The 24,846-nt window shown below is 54.6% G+C and overlaps 3 protein-coding genes across 5 annotated transcripts in view; 1 reads left to right on the plus strand and 2 right to left on the minus strand.

Annotated features, from left to right (window-relative positions):
- The window catches only part of LOC137358253 (zinc-alpha-2-glycoprotein-like), a 32,692-nt gene extending 31,771 nt beyond the window's left edge, over window positions 1–921 (minus strand). For both annotated transcript variants that reach the window (XR_010971202.1, XR_010971199.1), the window contains exon 1: window positions 3–921. The gene's annotated coding sequence lies outside the window, so the exon portion shown is untranslated. The remainder of the gene's footprint in view (window positions 1–2) is intronic.
- On the plus strand, window positions 56–13,358 carry LOC137358251 (signaling threshold-regulating transmembrane adapter 1-like). The gene is made up of 6 exons (XM_068024147.1): window positions 56–1,063; window positions 1,882–1,998; window positions 2,564–2,600; window positions 3,902–3,969; window positions 4,489–4,541; window positions 10,115–13,358. The coding sequence occupies exons 1-6, from the start codon at window positions 1,024–1,026 to the stop codon at window positions 10,430–10,432; spliced, it is 633 nt and encodes a 210-aa protein (XP_067880248.1). The 5' UTR covers window positions 56–1,023; the 3' UTR covers window positions 10,433–13,358.
- A 2,489-nt stretch (window positions 13,359–15,847) lies between these two features.
- Window positions 15,848–24,702, minus strand: tsr2 (TSR2 ribosome maturation factor). Of its 2 annotated transcripts, XR_010971198.1 has the most exons (6): window positions 24,593–24,702; window positions 21,946–22,036; window positions 20,148–20,239; window positions 19,561–19,734; window positions 18,613–19,081; window positions 15,848–16,719 (listed from the first exon to the last, which is right to left on the minus strand). XR_010971198.1 is itself a non-coding variant. In XM_068024145.1 (5 exons), the coding sequence occupies exons 1-5, from the start codon at window positions 24,671–24,673 to the stop codon at window positions 18,947–18,949; spliced, it is 573 nt and encodes a 190-aa protein (XP_067880246.1). In that variant the 5' UTR covers window positions 24,674–24,702; the 3' UTR covers window positions 15,848–18,946. The 2 variants fall into 2 exon arrangements, 1 of the variants encoding a protein (XP_067880246.1); XM_068024145.1 differs by having other exon boundaries at window positions 15,848–19,081.
- Window positions 24,703–24,846: the final 144 nt, after the last annotated feature.

The following is a 24,846-nucleotide window of genomic DNA, read 5'->3' on the forward strand; positions in this document are numbered from 1 at the left end:
ACCTGTTGTAACCGGTGCTCCTCAAGCAGAGTTTCACTGTGGTTTCCTGTTCTTCTTTTGAAGCATCACTTGCTCTGCAAATTGCTCTCAACACTCCCGAAGCAGTCTGAATATTACCCTTTTGAACTCTGACTTGCAGCCCCTCTCTCTCTCAATTTTTTTTTCTTCTAACCTGTAATTCGGAATGGGTTTATTTTTTCGACCTGTCGCCCTGCCTTTTTGTTTTCCGGTGGAGCGTTGGGATCCAGCGTGCAGGAAGCGGGCAGCAGCTTGGCCCTCGCCCCGTGTCTCTCTTGCGGTGAAACCTCAAAGATTCTGCGATGTCGTTGGCCCAGTGTTCCTCTCAGGGAGAAAGAGGGGCGGCGTCGACATGAAGTGGGGAGCGAGAGAGAGAGAGAATCTGAAGGAAGTTGCAGGCAGAGAGAGAGAGACGCACACACTCAGAGTGAGAGAGAGAGAGAGACGCAATAACAGATAGGATAAAAGGGAGTAAGATAGAAAGAGAGACAGAGACAGAAAGGGCAAGAGTAAAACAGAACGAGCAAAACAGCGAGTTACAGAGGCAGGGAGCGAAGTGGAGTGCGGGGATACAAATACAGAGAAAGAGACACTGCGGAAGATGACAAGGGAGTTTGCACAGGTAGAGGCAAAGAGGAAGAAACACAGGTGTATGTGAAGACGGACAGGCACAGCGGCAGAAATAGAGGCGAGCAAGTGGATCTCGATACGGAGCCAGAGTTCAGCGTGCTGGACTCACAAATATTCGGTTGCCTGCTGGAATTTCCACAGACAGGAAAAGGGCAAAAACAAAACAAAGCCCCAGAGTAGAAGAGACTTTCTCTGCAATCCAGATGGAGGGGCCCCATGTGAAGTGGTGACCAGGACTCCAGACCCAGCGGATCAAACAGAGCTGTAAACTGAACCCCCCTTCCCCACCACCACCCTCCTCCCCCCCACCCCCCCCCCCCTCCCCCGCCACCATCGACTGACTGGCGCCACAGAGGCTGTCGCAAGGGGGAAGTTATGGAGATGGTCGAGAACAACCAAACGCAACACTGTTATGGTAAGGGATCAGAGCTGTTTTGGAAGGGGTTGGGAATAGAGAAAGTTGGTCTCTTCTCGGTGGGAGGAGGTGGCGGGTTTGGAAGGTGCTGTCCAAGGAGCTTTGGTGCGTTGCTGCAGTGCATCTTGTAGATGGTACACACTGCTGCCACTGTGTGTCAGTGGTGGAGGGAGTGAATGTTTGTAGATGGGGTGCCAATCAAGCGGGCTGCTTTGTCCTGGATGGTGTCGAGCTTCTTGAGTGTTGTTGGAGCTGCACCCATCCAGGCAAGTGGAGAGTGTTCCATCACACTCCTGACTTGTACCTTGTAGATGGTGGACAGGCTTTGGGGAGTCAGGAGGTGAGTTACCCGCCGCTGGATTCCCAGCCTCTGACCTGCTCTTGTAGCCGCGGTATTTAAGTGGCTGGTCCAGTTCAGTTCTGGTCAACGGTGACCACCCGAGATATTGGCCGGTGGGGGATTCGGCGATAATGATGCCACTGAATGTCACGGGGAGATGGTTAAACTGTTGGTGGAAGAATGGGCATTGCCTGGCACTTGTGTGGCATGATTGTCACTGGCAGCACAAGGGTGAAGCACTCTCGAGGCAAATTCAGGCCAAACCACGACAGGACAAAGGGCCAAGCTGAGCAGAGAGGAATACAGAAGTAATTGGACATTTGGCATTGCAAGAAAATGATCCATACTTGGAGAAATGGAGGCAAAAAACCCAACAATGGTAGGAGAGGAGGGAACAGAAGGGTCTTTGAGATCGATGACTCGGAACAATACCTTCCTCTGTGTTTGTCTAACTTTGTGATCTGTGTTGACATCACAGGATTGCAGGACCTGTGCTGCAGTTCCCTCATGTGGGTCATCTGTGGAGCCAGTGGATTCCTTCTATTCCTCTCCCTGACCTGTAACATTCTCTGCTGCGCTCGGAGTTACAGAAAAGGTAACTGGCCTGCGGGCAGCATGCGCCACAGAGGTACCTCGGCGGGGTGTGGGGGGTTGGGGGGGGGGGGGAGCGGAGGGAGGGACGAGAGGGTTAAGTACGTTCTCCGCAGTGGGCTCATTAACGGGACCCACAGAGGTGGCCTCTATCACTGGGGGCTACGACTGTTAACACTGCGCTCTAGAAACCCCTGTCAGTCAATGCAAATGGTCCTGGCTGGACACAGAGCGGGACGTTTTCCCAGTGTCTGCTCGCCTCCGAGTCAGAAGATCAGCCCAGGGACCTGCGCGCCGAATCCAGGCTGACACTCCAGGGCAGTACCGAGGGAGTGCCGCACTGTCGGCGGTGCGGTCTTTCGGATGAGACATCAACCAAGGGCCTCTATCTAGCCTCGCGGGTGGGCGGATAAGATCCCACGGCCGCTGCTGGAATTCACTGGCTGTAATCCCGAGATTGCGAAAGGCACGATAGAAATGCACGTTTTCCTTTCCTGAGTTCCGAAAGTCACGGTGGGTGGCCTGGCGAAACTGTTCGACAAGTCATTAACGGTGCCTCTTCCTTCCAGATAACTCCAGAAAGTTCCTGCCTCGCTTCCGGAGAAGGTAAAGCAAAACTTGAGAAACAATGCAGGCGTTTGCCTGGTTAATTTGTGTCTTTCGAGCCCCCGGCTACGGTTTGACCTCCAGAGCGTTTGCTGGGGGAGCCCGGGGATGGTAGGGCGGGGGGTGGCGGGGGGGGGGGGGGGGGGGTGTTATTTATGTCGCAAGTGCAGTGCGCTGGGTGGATGACACAGAGATTCGTTGCACCAGAATATGCTGAGGATTAGGGGGATTCATTCATGGGATGTGGGCCTCGCTGGCCAGGCCAGCATTTACTGCCCGGCCCTAATTGCCCCTTGAGAAGGTGGTGGTGAGCTGCCTTCTTGAACCGCTGCAGTCCGTGTGGGTAGGTACACCCACAGTGCTGTTAGGGAGGGAGTTCCAGGATTTTGACCCAGCGACAGTGAAGGAACGGCCGATATAGTTCCAAGTCAGGATGGCGCGTGACTTGGAGGGGAACTTGCAGGTGGCGATGTTCCCATGCGTCTGCTGCCCTTGTCCTTCTAGGTGGTAGAGGTCGCGGATTGTAGCCTAGTTAAAAGACAGGAGCAAGGGGTGAGACCGATAGCAAAAAGGTAGAAGACACTTGGTTAACATTAACCAGCATCAAACCTGGTTAGAGATTGCCAGAAAAACACTTGCAGGCGGCCCGGAACAAATGCCTGGCGGGATTCCGACATCCTGCGGGTTAACTCCTTTGAATCAGGGGCAGATAACTGCACATTGGAGATGTGGGGGACCGGTGAATATGCTGGAGTTTTTTCTCGCGATCATATTTTGGGGCCTGAGATTACTCATGCAGGGTGGAACCTCGGAGATGAAATGGGTTGGGAGAGTGCATGGGAGGGCGGAGGTTCAGGAACGCAGGATCAGGAGACCATTCAGCCCCTCTAGCCTGTTCTGCCATTCAACGAGATCACGGCTGATCTGTGATCTGACTCCATATCCCTTAATACCCATTGGTTGACCAAAAAAAAACGGTCAATCTCTCAGGTTTAAAATTAACAATTGACGCAGCATCGATTCTGTTTGCGGGAGAGAGTTCCAAACCTCTACCACCCTTTGTGTGGTCGAACCGATTCTGTGAAGGTTCCCCTCAATATTTTGAAAACTTTGATCAAATCTCCCCTTAACCTTCTAAATTCCAGGGAATACGACGCAAGTTTGTCTAATCTCTCCTTGTAATTTAATCCTTGGAGCCCGGGTATTATTCTGTCTAGGATCCGAACTCTGCAGTTGCGAGACTGTTACCGGTTTCTATCTGACTCACTGATCGGTTTCAGCTTTCACTCATTCTCCCTCAGTTTTAGCTTCAAGTCGAACGAAGTCGAGGACAACCCCGTCTATGGGAACATCAACTACATTTACACCGGTGAGCAGCTCCTTAACTGCCTGCGCGGAACAAATTGTTCACCACGTGTGGGGGTCTGTCAGATAACCAAGTGACAGCGGGCGCTCCCTTCTCGGCCCTTCTGAATGCTCCCAGGTGACAGTCACGGCAGCTGCCGCGCAGCTCTCTGACTCAAAGCGCTGCAGCTCCTTGAACACGGACTGACAGCATCACAAATTCAGTTGAGGGAGATTTACACTGCCCTGGGTTTCCGTGGGCAAAGTGGGTTTCCGTGGGCAAAGGCACATCAGGGTTGTTCATATCAAACTGTGTGTCAGCCACAAAATGAGCACATACACAGGCAGACATACACACACAGACATATGCAGAGACACACACACCCAGACACATGCACGCACCCACACACACGCGCGCGCGCACACACACACACCCAGACACATGCACGCACCCACACACACGCGCGCGCGCGCACGCGCACACACCCAGACACATGCACACACACATATGCACACATTATTAATTTGCTCATTATGCCTTCAGGGATGGAGAGACAAAGCAGTGGACAGCTGGTGGAATCCGAGACTGGAGTAAAGGTCAGTGTTGATGTCGAGTTGAGAATCACAAGCGTTTGTTCAGGTTCAGGATGCTTGGCATGGGTTTGCCAGTCTCCGAGTGTGGCTGCCAACAACATGTGGGAGGTGCCCTTTCTTGGCTTCAATGGACTGGCAGGGCTTAAAATCATGGTCCCGCTGTTGGCGGGATCTTGCTGTGCGGGAGGCGGCTGCCCATCCGCCTGCGCGCGGCCAGCTTCAGAGCGAGCGGCCGGGCGTGCAAGCGTTCCGGGAGCGTCTCCCGGCAGACCCGACCCGGCTTTCACGCAAAGCCACGCCCCCCCCCCCCACCCCCCGCGACCCTGCCCTGCCGGGAAGGACCTGCGCGAAATCTGCGGGTTACGCTTTGTAGCAGAAAGATTTGAAACTCTGCTTCGCACAGGAAATTGAGGGCTTTTGTTGTTGCAGATTCAGGAGCAGTCGCGAGCGAAAGCGAGCAGAAATATCCAAACGATCCGCTGTTTGCAGACGGTCTCTCCCCAAGATGTGTTCAATGACAACATGTGCAGTGGCACAATTCAAACCCTCTTTGCTTTGATTTCTTCCTTCTGGGATGGAGGGGCTTGGCCTCAGTGTATGTGCCTAAACTCTGTGTTGTCGAGCTCTCCTAATCTCTTTCATAGGAGTTGTCAACCTGCCACGCTTCCTGCCTCTGACCTAAATTAAGTTCTGCAGTTGCAACACACGAGTGCAGGGAGAGTCGGTGAGGGAAACTGCAATCATGTTGTAACTACAACGTGCGCAGCAACGCACGGTCTGCTGAATCCGCGTTCCGCCATTTCAAAGGAGCAGGAAAATGGGGATCAGACAGTCATTCCCAATTCTGGGATCTTCCAGGGCACACTTGTTTCGGGATGTGAGTCTCCCCTCTGCTGATTGTTGGCCGTGTGGTGCAAAAGCTGCCATTTAGATGAGGGGGATATCAGGATGGCTGTACCTGTCCCGGGGAGTGTTTGATGGGGGACAGTGTAGAGGGAGCTTTACTCTGTATCTAACCCCCGGGCTGTACCTGTCCCGGGAGTGTTTGATGGGGACAGTGTATAGGGAGCTTTACTCTGTATCTAACCCCCGTGCTGTACCTGTCCCGGGAGTGTTTGATGGGGACAGTGTAGAGGGAGCTTTACTCTGTATCTGACCCCCGTGCTGTACCTGTCCTGGGGAGTGTTTGATGGGGGACAGTGTATAGGGAGCTTTACTCTGTATCTAACCCCCGTGCTGTACCTGTCCCGGGAGTGTTTGATGGGGGACAGTGTAGAGGGAGATTTACTCTGTATCTGACCCCCGTGCTGTACCTGTCCCGGGAGTGTTTGATGGGGACAGTGTATCGGGAGCTTTATTCTGTATCTGACCCCCGTGCTGTACCTGTCCTGGGGAGTGTTTGATGGGGGACAGTGTATAGGGAGCTTTACTCTGTATCTAACCCCCGTGCTGTACCTGTCCCGGGAGTGTTTGATGGGGGACAGTGTAGAGGGAGATTTACTCTGTATCTGACCCCCGTGCTGTACCTGTCCCGGGAGTGTTTGATGGGGACAGTGTAGAGGGAGCTTTACTCTGTATCTGACCCCCGTGCTGTACCTGTCCCGGGAGTGTTTGATGGGGACAGTGTATCGGGAGCTTTATTCTGTATCTGACCCCCGTGCTGTACCTGTCCCGGGAGTGTTTGATGGGGGACAGTGTATCGGGAGCTTTATTCTGTATCTAACCCCCGTTTTTTTTTATATAAGGTGGCCTTTATACCTCAGGCCCCTTTTATATATTTTATGTCGAGGGGGCCTTTATTCCTCAGGCCCCCTTTATACACATATTTTTAAAATAACTTTATTAAAAACAGATAAATAAACCTAAAACTCAAATTAAAATGCCATTCTCGGCGTCGACGATGCACTCCAGTCCCCGCGGTCACGGAAGGCCTCAGGCGTACCGGCGGACACCGCATGCTCCTTCTCCAGGGACACCCGAGCGCGAACGTAACCGCGGAAGAGGGGCAGGCAATCAGGGAGGACGGACCCCCCACCCCCCCACTGACGGCCCGCAGCCTGGACCTGTGAATTGCCACCTTGGCCAGGCCCAGGAGCAGACCGACGAGGAGATCCTCCTCCCGGCCCACGCCCCTCCGCACCGGGTGCCCAAAGATCAGGAGCGTGGGGCTGAAGTGCAGCCAGAATTTGAGGAGCAGCCCCTTCAAATACTCAAACAGGAGCTGCAATCTCGCACACTCCGTACAAATGTGGAACACGGACTCGTCCAGGCCGCAGAAAGTACAGGCGGCCGGGGAGTCCGTGAACCTACTTAAAAGTCTATTGCACGGGACTGCCCTGTGCAGCACCCTCCACCCCAGGTCCCCGATGTAAAGGGGGAGGACACCCGCGTAGAGAGAGACCTCCATCGGGGTTTCCCCTCGCCGCCAGATGGCAACGCGGACCGCCAGGGCGTGTCCGGCCGGCTGACGAGGGCGAGGAAGCGGGGAGTGTGCAGGAGCAGCCCGTACAGGAAACCCCTTGCGTGCCGGAGGGCTTTTCCGAGAGGCGCCTCGGGTTGTGCGGGACCGGCTCCCGAAGAGGGTTGCGGGGGCTTGGGTCCGATGAGCAGTTCTGGCCGAGCGGTTGTCATTCATGCATTAATCTTTCTGAAAGTTGCTCACCAGCACCCTCTGTAGGACCAAATTTGTAATGTGGCCCCTCACTGAAAATGTTGGACGCCCCTCGTGCAGAATGAGCTTTACTCTGTATCGAATCTAATCTGGTTGCCCAACCTGAAACCCGACAACATGGGTTTGGGTCGGGTCAGGACTGTACCGTTTCGTTTCGTACTGTTTTTGTTTTAATCTACGATTTTTTTCCTGTTGCATTAATATGTTCGTTATTTTTGGGTCGAGTTGGGCATTTAAAAAAATTAAAGGACACGAGAATGGGTAGGTTCTTGTCGGGTCGCGTTTTAATTTTATACCCAAGCCAGGCTTTAATCGAAACTCTGTTTTTTTTTTACCATATGCTGTACCTGCCCTGGGCGTGTTTGATGGAGACAGTGTAGAGGGAGCTTTACTCTGTATCTAACCCCCATGCTGTACGCGTATTCACAGGGCGTCCCTGGGGAGTCTGTCAGTATTTACAGGGGTCCCCGGGGAGTGTGTCAGTATTTACAGGGGTCCCCGGGGAGTGTGTCAGTATTTACAGTGGATCCCCGGGGGAGTGTGTCAGTATTTACAGGGGATCCCCGGGGGAGTGTGTCAGTATTTACAGGGGGTCCCCGGGGGAGTGTGTCAGTATTTACAGGGGTCCCCGGGGGAGTGTGTCAGTATTTACAGGGGTCCCCGGGGAGTGTGTCAGTATTTACAGTGGATCCCCGGGGGAGTGTGTCAGTATTTACAGGGGGTCCCCGGGGGAGTGTGTCAGTATTTACAGGGGGTCCCCGGGGAGTGCGTCAGTATTTACAGGGGGTCCCCGGGGAGTGCGTCAGTATTTACAGGGGTCCCCGGGGGAGTGTGTCAGTATTTACAGGGGGTCCCCGGGGGAGTGTGTCAGTATTTACAGGGGGTCCCCGGGGGAGTGTGTCAGTATTTACAGGGGGTCCCCGGGGAGTGTGTCAGTATTTACAGTGGATCCCCGGGGGAGTGTGTCAGTATTTACAGGGGGTCCCCGGGGGAGTGTGTCAGTATTTACAGGGGGTCCCCGGGGAGTGTGTCAGTATTTACAGGGGGTCCCCGGGGGAGTGTGTCAGTATTTACAGGGGGTCCCCGGGGGAGTGTGTCAGTATTTACAGGGGTCCCCAGGGGACTGTGTCAGTATTTACAGGGGGACCCCGGGGGAGTGTGTCAGTATTCACAGGGGGTCCCCGGGGGAGTGTGTCAGTATTTACAGGGGGTCCCCGGGGGAGTGTGTCAGTATTCACAGGGGGTCCCCGGGGGAGTGTGTCAGTATTTACAGGGGTCCCCAGGGGACTGTGTCAGTATTTACAGGGGGACCCCGGGGGAGTGTGTCAGTATTCACAGGGGGTCCCCGGGGGAGTGTGTCAGTATTTACAGGGGGTCCCCGGGGGAGTGTGTCAGTATTCACAGGGGGTCCCCGGGGGAGTGTGTCAGTATTTACAGGGGTCCCCAGGGGACTGTGTCAGTATTTACAGGGGGACCCCGGGGGAGTGTGTCAGTATTTACAGGGGGTCCCCGGGGGAGTGTGTCAGTATTTACAGGGAATCCCCGGGAAGTGTGTCAGTATTTACAGGGGTCCCTAGGGGACTGTGTCAGTATTTACAGGGGGACCCCGGGGGAGTGTGTCAGTATTCACAGGGGGTCCCCGGGGGAGTGTGTCAGTATTTACAGGGGGGGGGGGGGCCCGGGAAGTGTGTCAGTATTTACAGGGAATCCCCGGGGAGTGTGTCAGTATTTACAGGGCGGTTCCCGGGGGAGTGTGTCAGTATTTACAGGGAATCCCCGGGAAGTGTGTCAGTATTTACAGGGGGACCCCAGGGGACTGTGTCAGTATTTACAGGGGGACCCCGGGGGAGTGTGTCAGTATTCACAGGGGGTCCCCGGGGGAGTGTGTCAGTATTTACAGGGGGGGGGGGGGGGCCCGGGGAGTGTGTCAGTATTTACAGGGAATCCCCGGGGAGTGTGTCAGTATTTACAGGGCGGTTCCCGGGGGAGTGTGTCAGTATTTACAGGGAATTCCCGGGGAATGTGTCAGTATTTACAGGGGGGTTCCTGGGGGAGTGTGTCAGTATTTACAGGGAATCCCCGGGGAGTGTGTCAGTATTTACAGGGGTCCCCGGGGAGTGTGTCAGTATTTACAGGGGTCCCCGGGGGAGTGTGTCAGTATTTACAGTGGGGGAGCCCGGGGAGTGTGTCAGTATTTACAGGGGGGTTCCTGGGGGAGTGTGTCAGTATTTACAGGGAATCCCCGGGGAGTGTGTCAGTATTTACAGGGGTCCCCGGGGAGTGTGTCAGTATTTACAGGGGATCCCCAGGGGAGTGTGTCAGTATTTACAGGGAATCCCCGGGGGAGTGTGTCAGTATTTACAGGGGATCCCCGGGGGAGTGTGTCAGTATTTACAGGGGATCCCCGGGGGAGTGTGTCAGTATTTACAGGGGATCCCCGGGGAGTGTGTCAGTATTTACAGGGGGTCCCCAGGGGAGTGTGTCAGTATGTACAGGGGGTCCCCAGGGGAGTGTGTCAGTATTTACAGGGGGTCCCCGGGTAGCGTGTCAGTATTTACAGGGGACCCCGGGGGAGTGTGTCAGTATTTACAGGGGGACCCCGGGGGAGTGTGTCAGTATTTCCAGGGAATCCCCGGAGAGTGTGTCAGTATTTACAGGGGGTCCCCAGGGGAGTGTGTCAGTATTTAGAGGGGGTCCCCGGGGAGTGTGTCAGTATTTACAGGGGGGTTCCCGGGGGAGTGTGTCAGTATTTACAGGGAATCCCCGGGGAGTGTGTCAGTATTTACAGGGGGGTTCCTGGGGGAGTGTGTCAGTATTTACAGGGGGGTTCCCGGGGGAGTATGTCAGTATTTACAGGGAATCCCCGGGGGAGTGTCTGGATTTCTCACGCTCTCTGTCTCCGCAGGCCGTCACTCAGCGGCAAATCTGCTACGCTAAACTGGAGCTGGCTTCGTCGCGGGAGCAGCGCGGCCGGAAGTTCACCAAGACGCAGTACACCGAGATCCTGGACATGCTGAAGGGCGACGGTGCGGAGGGGAAGGGGAAGCTGGTGGGGCCGGAGATCCGGGCAGACAACACCCTGAGCAGGACCTTGCCCAAAGCCCCCACGAGCCAGAGTCTGGACCTTGAGAACTCGGACCTTTACGCCTCTGTCCGGCTGGGCAGGCGAGAGGAGAAGACACAGAGTGAGGAGTACGCCAACAAAGAGAGCCTTAAAATCTGATGAGACCTTCGGCGATGCTGCATCGGGGGACAGCATTAGTTGCTTTACCCTGAAACTCTCAATCCCGAGGACCTCTCCCTCTCTCCATTTTCGAATCAATATTTCTGAACTGATGGACTAATGACACAATTCCAATGACCCACAGCCCTGCAGGCTGGCGGGTTCCCCAACCGTGAATCTGGATGCTTGGGAACAATTGCAGAACGGACCTGGACCACAGTTTTTTGGATAACTGTTCCGCACGCCGGGTCCCTCAGCAGCTCATTCAGGGATAAATCTGGACGCAGATGGTCGTCGATGACAGGAGATCGATCCCGTTGGCGATTGAGATACACTCTTTCATTCTGTCTCTCCCTTTCTCATTCCCAAGGCCAAATTCTCATCTCCCTTAGCTTTTAAGCGTCTCTTTCTGCAGACAAGATTCAGGGTATTCACAGGATGTCTCCGGGGAGTGTGTCAGTATTTACAGGGGGATTGTGTCAGTATTTCCAGGGGGTCCTGGGGAGTGTGTCAGTATTTACAGGGGGTCCCCGGGGACTGTGTCAGTATTTACAGGGGGTTCCCGGGGACTGTGTCAGTATTTACAGGGGCTCCCCGGGGACTGTGTCAGCATTTCCAGGGGGTCCTGGGGAGTGTGTCAGTATTTACAGGGGGTCCCCGGAGACTGTGTCAGTATTTACAGGGGCTCCCCGGGGAGTGTGTCAGTATTTCCAGGGGGTCCTGGGGAGTGTGTCAGTATTTACAGGGGGTCCTGGGGAGTGTGTCAGTATTTACAGGGGTTCCCCGGGGAGTGTGTCAGTATTTAGAGGGGTTCCCCGGGGACTGTGTCAGTATTTACAGGGGGTCCTGGGGACTGTGTCAGTATTTACAGGGGGTCCCCGGGGACTGTGTCAGTATTTACAGGGGGTCCCCGGGGACTGTCAGCATTTCCAGGGGGTCCTGGGGAGTGTGTCAGTATTTACAGGATGTCTCTGGGGTCTGTGTCAGTATTTACAGGGGGTCCCCGGGGACTGTGTCAGCATTTCCAGGGGGTCCTGGGGGGTGTGTCAGTATTTACAGGGGGTCCCCGGGGAGTGTGTCAGTATTTACAGGGGGTCCCCGGGGAGTGTGTCAGTATTTACAGGGGGTCCCCGGGGACTGTGTCAGTATTTACAGGGGCTCCCCGGGGACTGTGTCAGCATTTCCAGGGGGTCCTGGGGAGTGTGTCAGTATTTACAGGGGATCCTGGGGAGTGTGTCAGTGTTGATAGTGGATCTCAGGGTATGTGTCAGTATTTACAGGGGGTCCCCGGAGACTGTGTCAGTATTTACAGGGGCTCCCCGGGGAGTGTGTCAGTATTTACAGGGGGTCCTGGGGAGTGTGTCAGTATTTACAGGGGTTCCCCGGGGAGTGTGTCAGTATTTAGAGGGGTTCCCCGGGGACTGTGTCAGTATTTACAGAGGGTCCCTGTCGATATTTACATGCCTGTGTTGGGTGCTAAAATGTCCCTGTTTCAACTCACTGAGATAATACAATCACTGCCTGAGATTAACAGCCTTTGGCACCACAAAGTGCCCAGGTAGATCGAATAATCGGGGAACACTACATAAAGTGAACACACTCCGGGGGCAAACCTGAACTTCACAAATGTAGTCCAGGTTCCTCCCTGAGAGAGACAGGGCACCTGCTGCTCCAGGTACGCTGTAAAGAGATTTAACAAAAAGACAATCGGCAGATAAACGGCTTGAAATAAACATAATGGCAAAATAAAATGGTAAAAATTTAGTTTTCAAAAGTGACGAAAGATACACTTTCAATCACAGAATCGCACAGGCATAGGCCATTCGGCCTCTCGTGCCTGTGCTGGCTCTTTGAACGAGCTATCTAATTAATCCCACATCCCTGCAAATTTTCCCCCTTCCAGTATTTCTCCAATTCCCCTTTTGAAAGTTACTATTGAATCTGCTTCCACCGCCCTTTCAGGCAGCGCGTTCCAGATCACAACAACTCACTGCGTCGAAAACATTCCCATCTCCCCCTCTGGTTCTTTTCCCGATTGCCTTAAATCTGTGTCCCTCTGGTTACCGACCCTCCTGCCAGTGGGAACAGTTTCTCCTCATTTACTCCATCAAAACCCCTAATGATTTTGAACGCCTCGATTAAATCTCCCCTTAACCTTCTCTGCTCGAAGGAGAACAATCCCAGTTTCTCCCGGTCTCTCCACGTTAACTGAAGTCCCTCATCCCTGGGACCACTCTCAGAAATCTCCTGTGCATCCTCACCCGCGGGATACAGTACTGAGGGAGTGCTGCACTGTCAGTGGTGCTATCTTTCGGAAGACATTAAACCGATGGGTTCACCCGCTGCATAACCAACATTTGTTAACATTTAATTGGCTGCCCCAGTGCCTTTCCCCAGTTCAGGAGGTTGCAAAGCGCCTCCCAGGCAACGCAGTCCTTTATTTTTGAAGTGTGGTCACTGTTGTAACGTAGGGAGTGCGGCAGCCGATTTGTGCACAGCAAGATCCCACGGGCCGCGTGATAATGACCCAGATCATCTGTTTTTTGGGGGGGCTTTGGTTGCGGGATAAATATTGGGTCCCTCTCTCTGGCAAGGACATAACCTGAGAAAATAGACTTCTTGTTGCTGCGTTCCTTATTGTATGTGTGTTTTTTAAGTCATAGTTTAAAGGTGGCAGTAGACTTTGCCAGTTGGGCACTGCCTTCCCTCCCTCCGGAACCTGGGTCCAGCGATGGGGTGAATGCTTCCGTTGCCACTGACCATATAAGTACTCCACCTGGGCAACCTCATCCCTATTCCGAGTGACTTCACACGGTTTTACTCTGTATCTAACCCCCGTTTTGTTTTCATGGGGACAGTTCAGAGCGAGCTTTACTCTGTATCCAACCCCGATTTTTTTTATATATTATATATAAGGTGACCTTTATACCCCAGGCTCCTTTTATTGTGGATGAGGGGGCCTTTATTCCCCAGGCCCTCTTTATATACATTTTAAATAAATAACTTTATTAAACACAGATAAATAAACCAAAAACTCAAATTAAAATGCCATTCTTGGCGTCGACGATGCACTCCAGCCCCCGCGGTGCCCACCGGTCGTAGAAGGTCTCAAGTGTACCGGCGGACACCGCATGCTCCTTCTCCAGGGACACCCGGGTGTGAACGTAACCTCGGAAGAGGGGCAGGCAATCAAGGAGGACGGACCCCCCCCCCCCCCCCGAATGGCCCGCAGCCTGGACCTGTGAATTGCCACCTTGGCCAGGCCCAGGAGCAGACCGACGAGGAGATCTTCCTCCCGGCCCAAGCCCCTCCGCACCGTGTGCCCAAAGATCAGGAGCGTGGGGCTGAAGTGCAGCCAGAACTTGAGGAGCAGCCCCTTTAAATACTCGAACAGGGGCTGCAACCTCGCACACTCCGTATAAACATGGAATACGGACTTGTCCAGGCCGCAGAAAGTACAGGCGGCCTGGGAGTCCGTGAAACGACTTCCAAGACTATTGCATGGGACTGCCCTGTGCAACGCCCTCCACCCCAGGTCTCCGATGTAAAGGGGGAGGACTCCCGCGTTGAGAGACCTCCACCGTGGTTCCCCTCGCCGCCAGATGGCAACACGGTCTGCCATGGCGTGTCCAGCCGGCTGATGAGGGCAAGGAAGTGGAGAGTGTGCAGGAGCAGCCCATACAGGAACCCCTCCGCACCATGTGGAATGGCACGGAGGACATTTCCCAGAGGTGGCACAGCTTGTGCGGTTCCGGCTCCCAAGGAGGGTTTCAGCGCCTGGGTCCGATAAGCAGTTCCGGCCGAGCGGGGGCTAGCATAGCCAGCAGCGCTCCCGGGCACCCTCGTCACTCACAGTGAGGGGCGTCTCGGGGGCTTCGGCTACTCCTCTGCCCGTCGGTCCGTTCCCGGAGTCGGCCGCTCTCCTCCGCCAGCGGGGGAGCGCCCTGACTGGAGGCGACCATGTTCCAGACTCGGAATAGATCCTGGTAAAGGACAGGCAACACCCTCAGAGAGGCGCGGCTAACGGACTCCACCGGGAGCTGCGTGTCGTCTTGAAGGCAATGCCCCTGGCGGAAAAAAATGTCACCAGCGCACACCATCTGGGAGGATGCTCGACGTACAGGTATCTCTGCAGGGTCCGAAGGCGGAGAGTCGCAGCCTGGGTGCAGACGCACACCAGCGACTGGCCGCCCTCCTCGATCGGGAGACTCAGGACCGTAGCAGAGACCCAGTGTTTCCTCTTGCCCAGAAGAAATCGATGAGTTTCTTCTGGATCTTGGTGGCAAATACAGGGGGCGGGGCCAAAGTGACCAACCAGTACCACAGCATGGAGGCCACCGGTTGGTTTATGACCAGCGCTTGGCCTCTGTAAGAAAGCACTCGGAGCAGTCCTGTCCAACGCCCTAGCTGTGATGGAGGATCTGTCGTCGGCCAGCAGCTCAACGAGCCGCTTACGGACCCCCCGCCATTTTTCCAGCGAGTAGAAGGGTGAGGCGTGGTCTAAATCTTCCAGGATCTGGATCCGCGACCTCACATGCGCACCTCGGGACCCTATGAGCTGCAAGTCCCTCAGCGCGCCCTTCTTCTCTTTATACGCCTGCCACAAGGCCGGGTCCGCGATGGCATGACTGAGGCGGGACTCCCAAGTCGAGCACCTCCCTTTCTAAGAGCCCGATCTCGGCCTCCCGCCTCTTGGTCAACCTCTTCGCGTACTCCTGACAGAAGACATGGATGTGAGTCTTGCCCACATCCCACCATAGCCTCAAGGAGGGGAAGCCCCCCCTGCTTCCTTCTCCAGTCAGCCCAGAATCGATGGAACAAGTCCCGGAAACGATCAATTCCCTCAACTTCTCCACTGACGCTTAGTCGCGCTGGGGACCGGAGAGATTCCGCCCCCCCCCCCCCACCCACCCACCACCGCCCCAAGGTGCAATCGCCGCTATAGACAGAGCTCAAGAGAGCGTCAGGCTGTTGGGAGGGTGGACCCTCACAGGTCTCGCCCCCCCCACCCAGGACACCCGACCCATCGGCCAAAGGAATGATTTCTCCCGTGTGGTCCACAGGCGCTCCCATCATGGGCGGGTCCCGGTCCTCGTGAGTTCCCAAAGCTACAGGGGCATCTCTCCCTCCTCCATACCGAGGGTCCCTGCCCAGGGCTTTCAGCCCTCATGAGTGTGTTTGATGGGGACAGTGTAGAGGGAGCTTTACTCTGTATTTTATAGCGGGTGCCTGCGTGGATTAAGCAACGGGTTCTCTCAACTGAATGCGTGGAAAATTCAGACAAACAGATTGAAGTTAGTCAACAGTTCCAGTTCGAACAGTGACTGTATATGTGTGCGCTTTATTACTGCAACATACTGCGTCCAGCCCTATCAAGGAGTAAGAATTTAACTTTTAATAAAATGTCAAGTAAAATAAGTTAAAAAATGTATTTATTTTTCATGCTCTATAATTCACCCCACCTGGTCAGCGGGTCATGGGGAAGCCCACTCCTCTAATTTCATTATGGAGGGGCGCAGGGAGATGGAGGTTCCTTTCCGGGACGGGTTTGAGTGGAGTTGGAATGACAAGATTTCTGAGGCTTTCGTCACTGAATCTTGTTAACACGTACTGATTTTATTTTTGACGAGAGACAGGCAAACAAGAGGCACTGAGATCCGGTGCCGTGTGTTGCACAACATCCTTAATTGCCTTGTGTCTGTCGAGCTGTTATCCGATATTTGTGGATCTACCTGTCCAATCAGCTTCAGTATTTCTGCATTTAACCCCCACATTGCCGCAAGCATTTTTTCAAAAATGGAAGAGAAATTTCAGACAGGTTTAGCGATGAGGAGATATTGGACAGGGCTGGGATTGTTATCCTTGGAACAGAGGTGGCTGAGGGGAGATTTAATTGAGGGGTATAGAGGCAGAAAGCCTCATCGCATTTAAAACACACATGGAATGGGCATCTGAAGTGCCCTAACCTACGGGGCCACGGACCAAGAGCTGGAAAGTGGGATACAGCTGGATAGTATTTTTTTTTGTCCCCCGAATGGCCTCCGTCTGCGCTGTAAATGTTCGGTTTCGATTATCGCGCCACCGGCTGGCCAGATCACGCAACTGCACCGTCACGGGCAACTGTTTACATGTTTTTATATGCTTTACAGTTCCGGGTTGCTCGAGCAAAGAGCTGGCGCAGACGTGGCGGGGCCGAATGGCCTCCTCCCTTCTCATGTCGATGGCTCGGCCTCTCACCAGCCCAGCAGTTCTTGCGAAACAAATGACTCGAGTGCCTGGGCGAGATGCTGGAGGACAGAATATCAAAAAAAAAAAAACAGGATGATAACGGTGAGCATCTTCACGGTGGGGCTTACAGTCCGGTGACTCCACCTTTCCTTGCTGCCAGCAGTGGCTCATTCATCACAGCAGAGATTGGAACTTTGGCTATCTAATTCAATGACGTTGGACATCCCCTCCCCACGTGCCCAGACTTCCCCCCACAATGCTCCCCAACTGGTACCTGTGCCAGCGGAGGCTTTAAAGTCGAGTTAGCTCCCAGGCCAGGGCACACTCTGCTGCTGAGCCTGTCCGACATCTCCGGAATGACAGGAGACCCGAAATGGTCGCTCGACCAGAAGCCACAGGCTTGAAGCGATCTTAAATGAGGAAACATGTACAGCTTTTTTTAGATTAGAGATACAGCACTGAAACAGGCCCTTCGGCCCACCGAGTCTGTGCCGAACATCAACCACCCATTTATACTAATCCTACACTAGTCCCATATTACTATCAAACACCCCCACCTGTTCCTATATTTCCCTACCACCTACCTATACTAGTGACAATTTATAATGGCCAATTTACCTATCAACCTGCAAGTCTTTTGGCTTGTGGGAGGAAACCGGAGCACCCGGAGAAAACCCACGCAGACACAGGGAGAACTTGCAAACTCCACACAGGCAGTACCCGGAATCGAACCCGGGTCCTTGGAGCTGCGAGGCTGCGGTGCTAACCACTGCGCCACTGTGCCGCCCTTTGCTCGTGGGTGCTCTGGCGCCTGATGCATGCGTGTGCTGTATTAGGTGCCACCGCTGTTTTCTGGCCACTGACTCCATCCCTCTTCCCTGGCAACTGCCCGAGGCTGACCCAGTCCGTTCGCAGCCGAGACGAGCTTACGATTGCGTCACCGCGCCAGCTCCAAGACCGCCCGTTTCCGTAACTGTAACATCGCCTGACTCTGCCACGCCTCAGCTCATCCGCTGCTGAAACCCTCACCCGTGCCTTTTTTTTTTATAACCTCTGGACTTGACTATTCCAATGCACGCCTGGCTGGCCTCCCATGTTCCACCCTCTATCTGTGACCTCCTCCAGCCCCTACAACCCTCCAAGATCTCTGTAACCTCCTACAACCCTCCGCGATCTCTGCGCTCCTCCAATTCCGGCCTCTCGAGCATCCCAGATTCCCATCGCTCCGCCACTGGGGGCCGCGCCTTCAGCTGCCTGGGGCCCCCCTCCCTGTGACCTGGAATTCCCTCCCTACACCTCTCCGCTTCTCTCTCCTCAAAAAACCGACCTCTTGGTCATCTGCCCTAAAGTCTCCCCGTGTCATGGTGTCAAATTCTGTTTGTTAAAGCTCCTGTGAAGCACCTTGGGGCATGTTATAATGTGTCGATACACTCAACAAATATGTTGTTGTACAGTGGAGCAGTGCTTCATCTGGCCTGTCCCTTTCAGGGCCACTGTTTATGCACCCCCTGTAGGGAAGTGGTCAATAGGCCCATTCAAGCCAGAGGCTAATTTTTTGGTGAGATCCCTATCGAACAGCCCACTGCTTGCAAGACCCCAGTACCTGCCGCTGGGTCGAAGGTCAGCACAGAAACAGCTCAAAAGGCTCCTTGGCTCAACGTCCCCTCCGACAGCGCGGCGCTCCCTCAGCACTGCGAGTGTCAACCTCGACTTTGTGCTCGACTTTTCCAGAGTGGGACATGGACCCACGAGCTTAGGATCCGGAGGCAGGAGCGCTCCCCCACTCTGCCACAGCTGACAAGCAGCAAGTTACGGGGCAAGCTGCAAACCCTCCCCTCGCCAAAGTCCAACTGAGCTCTGACTGACCCTGGACTGCCCGCAGCAAACTTGCGGCCTTTAAAGAGGCAGGCCCGGTTTAAACAATCCCACCACTGCGGCAAGACATAACTTACTGTGCGTTTGACAGCGTAAGCACTCCTGCCGGTATAGAACAGCATGCCACCCGCTTTATCGTGAGTGGGGCATGCGGACGTGTACAGTACAAGCACCAGTATGTGGAACAGACAAGAGAGGTCAGTGTGCCTGGGCTCGAAGGAACAGCCTGACGCCCAAACGTTTAATCGGCACTTTCTCCACAGCAACCATTTATGGCTGACACTTTTCCCAGTTGATCCTCATGTTATCCCGGCTGCATTCGCCCAATGTCCAATTCTCCCTCGATCAGCTGGGTCACATGAGGGGGCGGGGGGGGGGAAAGCACGACGATCCGACCATCCCAAACTGCTGCTACTTTTTCCGCCGTACGACCGTCCAACCGTCTTGGGCTTCCTCCTGGCGGGCGCCGGCGCCCGAGGCCGTTTGGGGCCGGGGGCTGGAGTTACCGCAGGGAGCGCCTGCAGCGTGGCTGTCGCAGTCCATGGCCTGGTGGCAGAGAGGGAAGAGGTGTCACTGAGCGGGAATGGGTGCGGGCCTGACTGACATCCCTTCCTGGAAGGGGCGAGACAACCGCCACCCCCCCCCCCCCGCCCCCCATCCCACGCCGCGCGCCCACGACGTCAGGGGGGGTCGGCGACTAGGATCGGGAAGCCCTGGCCAATTTCCACCCCACTCGCCACCCTTCCCGCAGTCCAGGAACCGGGCGCAGTCGCAGGACCTTTACTCTCCGCCCAGCTCTCAGATCAAGACCCGAGTCGCCCTGCCCTGTGTGCGCGGGGCTCAGTTCCCACCCCGAGCAAGATCAGGACGGAACAGGCCTTCACAGCCTGTGAGATTCCCTGGGCCGAGCATTTACCCAGCAGTGGGGGGGGGGGGGGGGGGGGGGGGCGGGCACATCAGAGATCACCCAGGTCACCCCGCTCCCCCCCAACTCCCCACCCCCAAAGCAGCTTCCTCACACGTACTTCCGTTCCTTCGCTGTCCTCCTCCTCGCCAGCCTCCTCGCCCTGGCTCTTCCCTCGCACCGCCTTCACCGTGACGCTGCATTTCTTCTGCGCGAGCTGCTGGATGTGACCCCTGACCTCTGCTTCCTGACCCCTCTGACACAGGCCGAAGGTGGTCCAGATCTGCTGCGCCATCTGGGAATGGGGGGAGGGAGGGAAAAAAAAGACAGGGAGGGTTAGGGAATCGGATGGCTAACAGGCCAGGGAACCTGACACCCTGTCTGAGAACTGTCTTCAAATAAGGGGGGGGGGGGGGGGGTTGGAGGTGGGGGCTGTTGGTTGCTGACAGCATGCAGGCCGCGGGCAATCTCATGGAGAGCGGGTGGGGCCAGAAAACCAGCGAAAAGTAAACGACGGGGAATCCCAAAGCTGGAATCGCATCAGAAACTTCACTTATCCAGCACCATTACACTACTGCAACGTCCCAGGAGTGTGATCACTGAACCACATCTGAAGATATCGGGACTAGGAAGCAAATGCTCTTAAAAAGACCCACAACCTTCCGAGAGCAGCGAATCCAGCGACTGACCGAAGCAGACGCCTCTTACCTCCGATAAGCTGCCGTCTTCTACGACTGTGTCAAACTCATTGTACATCATGTCGGCAATGAGCTCCTCCACCTCCTCGCTGTCCAGGTCAGCTGTGGTGCAGGGAGCACAAGTGAGAAATGTATAAATACAGGAACCTTGCTCCAATCCCTCCTCGCCTACTGGCACCGACTTCTGCGTGGGTAAGGGGGGGGGGGGGTTCCAGGGCACATCTGGTACCTCACCCAAGTGGCCAAAAAAGATATTTATCCTCGGGGCAGAGGGTGTCGCTAGCAAGGCTGGCAATTATTACCCAACCCTGGGCCCCCTCGAGGTGGTGGTGGTGGGCTGCCTTCTTGAACCGCTTGCGGGTCCTGTGCGGGGACGGCGCACCCACATTCCAGCCGGAGCGCCAGACAGAGTTGGGAGGGGGAGGGAGACGCTCCGGACACATCGCTCCGCAGTCACCTTGTGGCCAGAGCCAGCAACTACGCGGCGATGGCTGGCATAGCAACAACGCGCACGGGGAACGTCGGTGCAGCAACCTGCCGAAGTGACAGGAAGAGTGGGGCCAACATGGAGACAACAGCACGTCAAGGCTGCAGAGAGGAAGTGTACCCACGGGCGCAAGACTTTCAGCAACGTGGCAGAGCTCAGGCGAGATGCAGTCGTCAGATGCGGTGCAGTGGCGCAGTGGTTAGCACCGCAGCCTCACAGCTCCAGCGACCCGGGTTCGATTCCGGGTACTGCCTGTGTGGAGTTTGCAAGTTCTCCCTGTGTCTGCGTGGGTTTCCTCCGGGTGCTCCGGTTTCCTCCCACAAGCCAAAAACTTGCAGGTTGATAGGTAAATTGGCCATTCTAAATTGCCCCTAGTATAGGTAGGTGGTAGGGAAATATAGGGACAGGTGGGGATGTGGTAGGAATATGGGATTAGTGTAGGATTAGTATAAATGGGTGGTTGAAGGTCGGCACAGACTCGGTGGGCCGAAGGGCCTGTTTCAGTGCTGTATCTCTAAACTAAACTAAACTGCAGCAAGGCTGGTGGGTGGAATTTAACCCCCCTTTTTAAGTCATGCACTCTCGACCTCATTTATTTACATCAGAAATTAATTTGCCCATATTTACAATAGGTGTCTATGTAAATGTCACACTACAACGAGCACCCTCCCATCAACGGTGGCAATTATAGGAACGTTAGGAGGCCATTCAGCCCTTCGAGCCTGTTCCACCGCCATTCAATGGAATCGTGGCCGATCTGAGACTGAACTCCACATCCCCGCCTTTTCCCCATATCCCTTCATACCTATCGTCTCACAGATTTAAAATTGATTCCAGCATCGATCGCCGTTTGCCGGAGAGAGTTCCAAACTTCTCCCACCCTCCGTGTGTGGAAGTGTTTCCTGATTTCACTCCTGTAAGGTCTGGCTCTCATTTTTAGTCTCTGCTCCCTAGTCCGAGACTCCCCAACCAGCGGCAATAGTTTCTCCGGAGAATCAGTCCGGGCATCTGGATTACTAGTCCAGTGACAGCACCACTATGCTACCGCCTCCCCGCCGGCCACACTGCCTCCAAGGCTGGTACATCCTCCTTGAAGGGAAGGTAGTGTACATTTACCAAAAGGAGATCTGGGCTCCAAGGGTTAAACGATAGCATGAGAGGTTTACATTATAAGATGCAGACACAGGAGTTTATGATGGGAGGGGTTGACAGGAGAGTCAAGTAGAGGCAAGATTGTTAACTGATTAATAATAAGTAGAAAGAGCGCTGTTGCTCAGCGGGAGACGGTGCATTCACCCTCTGACAGAGTGGCAGAACTCACCATTGTCGTGGAAATACTGTGCCACAGCAGTAACCATCCAGTCTGCTTTCTGCTGGCTGCAAGACCCACCGAATCCGTTCTCCACCGCTACCTGGAATTCAACATCAAAACAGCACCTCAGTCTCCAAGTCAAGGGAGGCAGCTCATTTCCCCCATCTCTCCTGGAGCTGCCAACTCTCAGCTTCGAGGCTCAAAGCCAAACCGCCCACCCCCCCGACCAATCCACCCCGAGACTTAAGCCCATAATCGATCCTGACATGTCAATGCAGCACTGAGTGATTATTGAAAGGAAACAGGCTCACACACATTACTTCAGAATGTCCGACAGCGCTGTGCAGCCAAGGAGTACTTTTGAAGTCGAGACATGACGTCGGAAATGTAGCAACCAGTTTGAGCATAGCAAGATCTCACAAACAGCAACGTAATGACGAATGGGCCACCTGTTTTTAGACATGTTGTTTGAGGGATAAAAATAAGGCCAGGAGACCAGGGAGAACTCCCCTGCTCTTCTCCAAATAGTGGCTGTGGGATCTTTTATGTCTCATTCAAAAGACAGCACCTCCGACAGTGCGGCGCTCCCTCAGTACTGACCCTCTGACAGTGCGGCGCTCCCTCAGTACTGACCCTCCGAAAGTGCGGCGCTCCCTCAGTACTGACCCTCCGAAAGTGCGGTGCTCCCTCAGTACTGACACACCGAGAGTGCAGTGCTCAGAATTACAAAATAATACAGTGCAGAAGAGGCCCTTCGGCCCATCGAGTCTGCACCGATGCATTAAAGTCATCTGACCTGTCTACCTAATCCCATTTGCCAGCACTTGGCCCATAGCCTTGAATGTTATGACGTGCCAAGTGCTCATCCAGGTACTTTTTAAAGGATGTGAGGCAACCTGCCTCTACCACCCTCCCAGGCAGTGCATTCCAGACTGTCACCACCCTCTGGGTAAAAAAGTTCTCCCTCAAATCCCCCTTAAACCTCCTGCCCCTCACCTTGAACTTGTGTCCCCTCGTAACTGACCCTTAAACTAAGGGGAACAGCTGCTCCCTATCCACCCTGTCCATGCCCCTCATAATCTTGTACACCTCGATCAGGTCACCCCTCAAGTCTTCTCTGCTCCAGCAAAAACAACCCAAGCCTATCCAACCTCTCTTCATAGCTTAAATGTTCCAGCCCAGGCAACATCCTGGTGAATCGCCTCTGCACCCCCTCCAGTGCAATCACATCCTTCCTATAATGTGGCCACCAGAATTTCACACATTACTCCAGCTGTGGCCTTACTAAAGTTCTATACAACTCCAATATGACCTCCCTGCTTTTGTAATCTATGCATCGATTGATAAAGGCAAGTGTCCCATATGCCATTTTCACCAACGTATTAACCTGCCCTTCTGCCTTCAGAGATCTATGGACAAACACGCCAAGGTCCCTTTGTTCCTCGGAACTTCCCAGTGTCAGGCCATTCATTGAATACTTCCGTGTCACATTACTCCTTCCAAAGTGTATCACCTCACACTTTTCAGGGTTAAATTCCATCTGCTACTTTTCTGCCCATTTGACCATCCCGTCTATATCTTCCTGTAACCCAAGACACTCAACCTGACTGTGAACCACTCGGCCAATCTTTGTGTCATCCACGAACTTACTGATCCTTCTCTTCTCTGACCTCCTTATCTCGAGAGACAATGGGTAAGTGCCTGGAGGTGGTCAGTGGTGTGTGGAACAGCGCCTGGAGTGGCTATAAAGTCCAATTCTAGAGTGACAGGCTCTTCCACAGGTGCTGCAGAAAAATTTGTTTGTCGGGGCTGTTACACAGTTGGCTCTCCCCTTGCGCTTCTGTCTTTTTTCCTGCCAACTGCTGGTCTTATTGATCAACTTACTGATCCTACCCCCCACATAATCATCTATGTCGTTTATATAAATGACAAACAATAGGGGACCCAGCACAGATCCCTGTGGTACACCACTGGACACTGGCTTCCAGTCACTAAAACAGCCGTCTGTCATCACTCTCTATCTCCTACAGCTAAACCAATTTTGAATCCACCTTTATCAAGTGACCCTGTATCCCATGCGCATTTGCTTGCTTGATAAGTCTCCCACGTGGGACCTTGTCAAAGGCCGTGATTATAGCCTCCGCCCGACTACCTTACACCTCAGAGGGGGAAGAACACGACCGGCGAAGCCACGACAGACACTGGTGGTGGGGGGGGGGGGGGGGGGAGGAGGGGGACAAGAGAGAGCATGCCAGGGAGTCAAGCCTCGCTACTCCATCCTCAAGCCACTGTAACAAAGAAAGAGATCATCTGCTCCATTGCTGGCTGTGGGATCTTGCTGTGCACTCAGGCACGCCCAAGAAAGTCACCAGCCAAACACCCCAGAGCAGTGACCCACACCCCACACACACTTCCTGATAACTGCAGTGCTCTGACGTCACTTCCGGACAGGCGGCCAAGCTACGGGTGCCAACACGTCACTTCCGGTGAGGTCGCCTGCGCGCCGCCATCTTCTTTCGGATCACATTTTTCTCTCTTTCTCCCCCCCCCCCCATTCCCCACACAGTTTGGGGCTTCGTCTTGCTTTCGACCGCGCCCGCCCTCTCCTCCCCGTTAATCCGCGCTCAGTGAGTTGTTTTTTTTTTTCTCTTTTCACCTGCAAGGCGGGCCAGGCCTCCAGGGCGCTTCGGACGGCCTCGGCAAACAGCAGACGGGCCTGCTCCTTCAACGCCGCCATGGCATTTCCCCGAGCATGCGCACAGAGCACCGCCTCCCGAAAGGGGGCGGGGAGAGGAGTGCCGAGCATGCGCGGTGGCGGCGGCCCGACAGCTGAGCGAGGAGGAGTTCCTTCCTGAGTGGCCAGACTTGCCCCCAATTTTAACCACCACTCCTCCCTTTCCCCGTACAAGG

The sequence above is a fragment of the Heterodontus francisci genome, chromosome 49 (assembly GCF_036365525.1).
Source record: "Heterodontus francisci isolate sHetFra1 chromosome 49, sHetFra1.hap1, whole genome shotgun sequence".
In the NCBI taxonomy this organism is placed as follows: domain Eukaryota; kingdom Metazoa; phylum Chordata; class Chondrichthyes; order Heterodontiformes; family Heterodontidae; genus Heterodontus; species Heterodontus francisci.